This window comes from Brassica oleracea, chromosome C6, assembly GCF_000695525.1.
Source record: "Brassica oleracea var. oleracea cultivar TO1000 chromosome C6, BOL, whole genome shotgun sequence".
Taxonomy (NCBI): Eukaryota; Viridiplantae; Streptophyta; class Magnoliopsida; order Brassicales; family Brassicaceae; genus Brassica; species Brassica oleracea.
The window spans coordinates 21,633,977-21,637,236 of record NC_027753.1 but is presented as its reverse complement, the minus strand read 5'-3'; the positions used below and the strand labels follow the sequence as shown (position 1 = coordinate 21,637,236).

At 39.0% G+C, this 3,260-nt stretch overlaps 1 protein-coding gene across 1 annotated transcript; it reads right to left on the bottom strand.

Annotated features, from left to right (window-relative positions):
* Window positions 1-1,465: 1,465 nt before the first annotated feature.
* On the bottom strand, window positions 1,466-2,341 carry LOC106297722 (glutathione S-transferase T3-like). Its single transcript, XM_013733909.1, has 2 exons — window positions 2,008-2,341; window positions 1,466-1,914 (listed from the first exon to the last, which is right to left on the bottom strand). The coding sequence occupies exons 1-2, from the start codon at window positions 2,339-2,341 to the stop codon at window positions 1,466-1,468; spliced, it is 783 nt and encodes a 260-aa protein (XP_013589363.1).
* Window positions 2,342-3,260: the final 919 nt, after the last annotated feature.

The window sequence follows — 3,260 nt, the reverse complement described above, 5'->3', positions numbered from 1 at the left end:
GAGTTTCGCTAAAATAATCATTCCAAAGCTTCTTGTGACCGTCTTCTCGGTTTCTCTCAATAAAAATATGTTTTTTTTCGCTCTTTTGGTTCGGGAATAATATCTGGGATTTCTAAGAATTCTTCAAACATAGATTCTAATTCAGCATCATCATCTTTGTGGTAGTGATAATGGGAAGATGATGCCATTGTGAAATAAAAAAAAAACAAAGGTTTTGAATGAGATAAGTAGAGAGGAGAAGTATGTTTTTAACGAGAAGTGGATATATATAATTGTGAAGTTGGTTTCTCTTATTTATAGGAAAAAGAAGATCATACTCTTTGATTGTTTCTTGTTAGTCTTGTGACCCTTTACTACAACTTGTGACCCTTTAACTTTATTTCTTGTCACAATACACTCATGAGCACACTTAAGTTTTGGTGTTATATTCAATCACAAGACCGTCACTCACGAGCACACTTGACAATACAAGTACTCGCACACTTGACATGACAAAATTAAGACAATACATAAGACATTCACATAAATATAAAGAGTTCCAATAGTCATAACAAATTATAGCTTAGATCAATGATCAATTCATCAAAAACATAAGTCATTATACAGATTACATAAACATGATCAATGATCAATTCATCATAAACAGATTACATAAAGATGAGGACAATACCTATTACAATAATGACAATGGCCATAACCGCAACAAAGTAATCAAAGCTAGACCTTGATTTATTCTTTGCCAACTCAAACACAAGGTTCTCTAGCCTAACCAGCTTCTGCTCAGTCTCGTAGTCAATCAAGAAGTTCAGAGAATATACCTTTTCGGCTAACTGAAGTGTGTGTCTATCCCTGGCTCTCATCTCCTCCATTGCAGCCTCATCCCACCATTTCCAAACATGGCACTCTCCATCATCAACGTTAGAACATGTGTAGTATCTTCTACCTGGATCGGTTCTACTCTGCGATGTAGCTAGCTGGGGTTGACTACCACAGTAGCATGTCTGTGGAAAACCGAATTCAACCTCAGGCTGCGGAGGGTACAAAATCTCCTCACCGTTCACGTAACTTAGCTCTGCCTGGTCTTGACGAATCAGCGCTTCAATTTCGCTGTCACTTTCCGCCTCATCCCCACCAAACTCCTCAGATTGGGAAGGTTGGGTGTAGCTGTAGTCAAGACCCATGTTTGATGAAACCTGTAAAAAATAACAAGGGTAATATTAGAGAGTTAATTAATAAAGAAGGACATTCATTTTAATTAACCAACGACCAAGTTCAACAACCACGAAGCACATACATTCATAGATTAACCAACATAAAGATAGAAGTACATTAAAAACATAGAGGATCTTGTTCTTGCGACATTAAAAACATAGAGGAGCTCGTAACCAAAGCAGTACATTAAAACATAGAAAGCTAGGCATAAATTAAAGACACTTAAGGAGGTGGTTTATGCGACACTAGAAAGCTATATATACTCGGCTAGTAGCTTGTTTTTGGCAACTTCTTCAGCCTCACTGAGTGGTTCTTTTTTGGAAAGTAAAGTGTCTAGTATGGCAAGCTTGGAGAGTTTTTCTTTCCTCGCGAGATCCTCCTGCCTCATTTCCCAAACGCTTGTATAATCAGCAACCGACTTCACCTGACCATTACTCCTTTTAGCTTTTGCAGCCTTGACACCTTCAGGCCGGATCTCATGGTCAGTAACACTGGTGGAAGACAGTTGGGAACCTGTTTCACTGCTTTTCCCCTTTGAACTTCCACAAGCTTTAGTGGTGTTGAGGCTAAGCCATTTTTGTTCATGCCTCAACACACACCAAGCATGCTCAAGTGTAAATTTCGATTCCTGATCAGAGTAGAAGATGTCATGGGCCACCTCCAGAACATCGTTATCATTCTGACCACTACTAATTTGCCTCTCTGCAGCCGCATATGCACCACAAAACTTGTTAGTTTGATCATTGATCTTGTGTCACCTCTGCTTATAATGGAGATGTTCGCTACGTTGACAACCATCTCTTCTAAGTAGTGCCGCTAAGAAATAATCTCCTACTCGTTGCCAGAAGGTCCCAGACTTTTGGTTATTACCAACTATAGTTTCCTTAGATGTGTTTAACCAGGCACTGATTAGAAGCTCGTCATCCGCTGGGGTCCATTTGTGTCTCTTCCCACGCTCCACGGGTATGTCTGTAGGTGGAGTTGGAGCCTCACATTGTTGAGAACTGAATTGAGGGATTTCTGAAGATCCAGAATGAAAACTCTCATAAGGAGAGTTTTCATGGAGAACACTTTCCTGTTGACTGTGAAGAAGGCCCGTATAACCAGAGGACTGGCTATACGGATTCATAGCAGTAAGAAGAGAGAAGGGACCCGAGAAGAGAAGAGAAAGAAGATGATGGTGAAACAATTATCTCCTACAAGCTCGGTTTAATAGGTGAAACTATAATTAACACAACCATAATGACCTAACTACCAAAGTACATCTCAGTTAATACACATTACACAACCAACTTTGCAAGTGCATTAAGTAACTGTTAATGATGACATTCACATAATAGACTTGGTCTCAATCAAACTAGCCTTTCATTTCAAACATGGCAAACTAGCAATATAGGTACACAAACTAGCATAGTTCATTAGCCTTTCATTTCAAACATGGCAAACTAGCAATAAGGGTATACAAACTAGCATAGTTCATTACAGAAACAAGAGTCCAAGTCTAGACGATTTGGTTGCAAACAAACTAGAGAGTTATTTCAAGAATACAAACTAGATTACTATCATGTCATTATACGAACAAGATTACTTTGAGAGTTGAAGAGAAAGTCAATTACCTTCAACTTTGGACGAAATGATTGTTATTCTTAGAGTTATTTCCTTTCCCGGTAATTGCAGACGAACCACACCTAACAAAACACTCAGATTCAAACGAAAAAAATAAATCAATTTCATCAAATTAGTATTGATTTCCGAAACACATGTTGAATACTTTCATCAAAAAAGCACACTCTCTCACACTCTCACAGACTAGAAAGCCGATTGTAGATTTTTAAAATCCCTAATTCTACAACGCGATGTGAATCCTAATACATGCAAAGACTAAATACGGAGGAGGAACACCTACCCTCTTCAACTTCGAATCGATGAATACGCTGTTGAGTCGAGAGAGAACCATCGAGAGTCGAGAGAGAACCGTCGAATGTCGAGAGAGAACCATCGAATGTCGAGAGAGAACCGTCGAATGTCGAGAGATCGGGAGAGAAGAG

Coding starts and splice junctions, on each gene's coding strand:
- LOC106297722 (XM_013733909.1), bottom strand. CDS start 2,341: ATGAATCCGTATAGCCAGTCCTCTGGTTATACGGGCCTTCTTCACAGT. Junction 1,915..2,007: donor GGCACTACTTAGAAGAGATG/GTTGTCAACGTA, acceptor ATGCGGCTGCAG/AGAGGCAAATTAGTAGTGGT.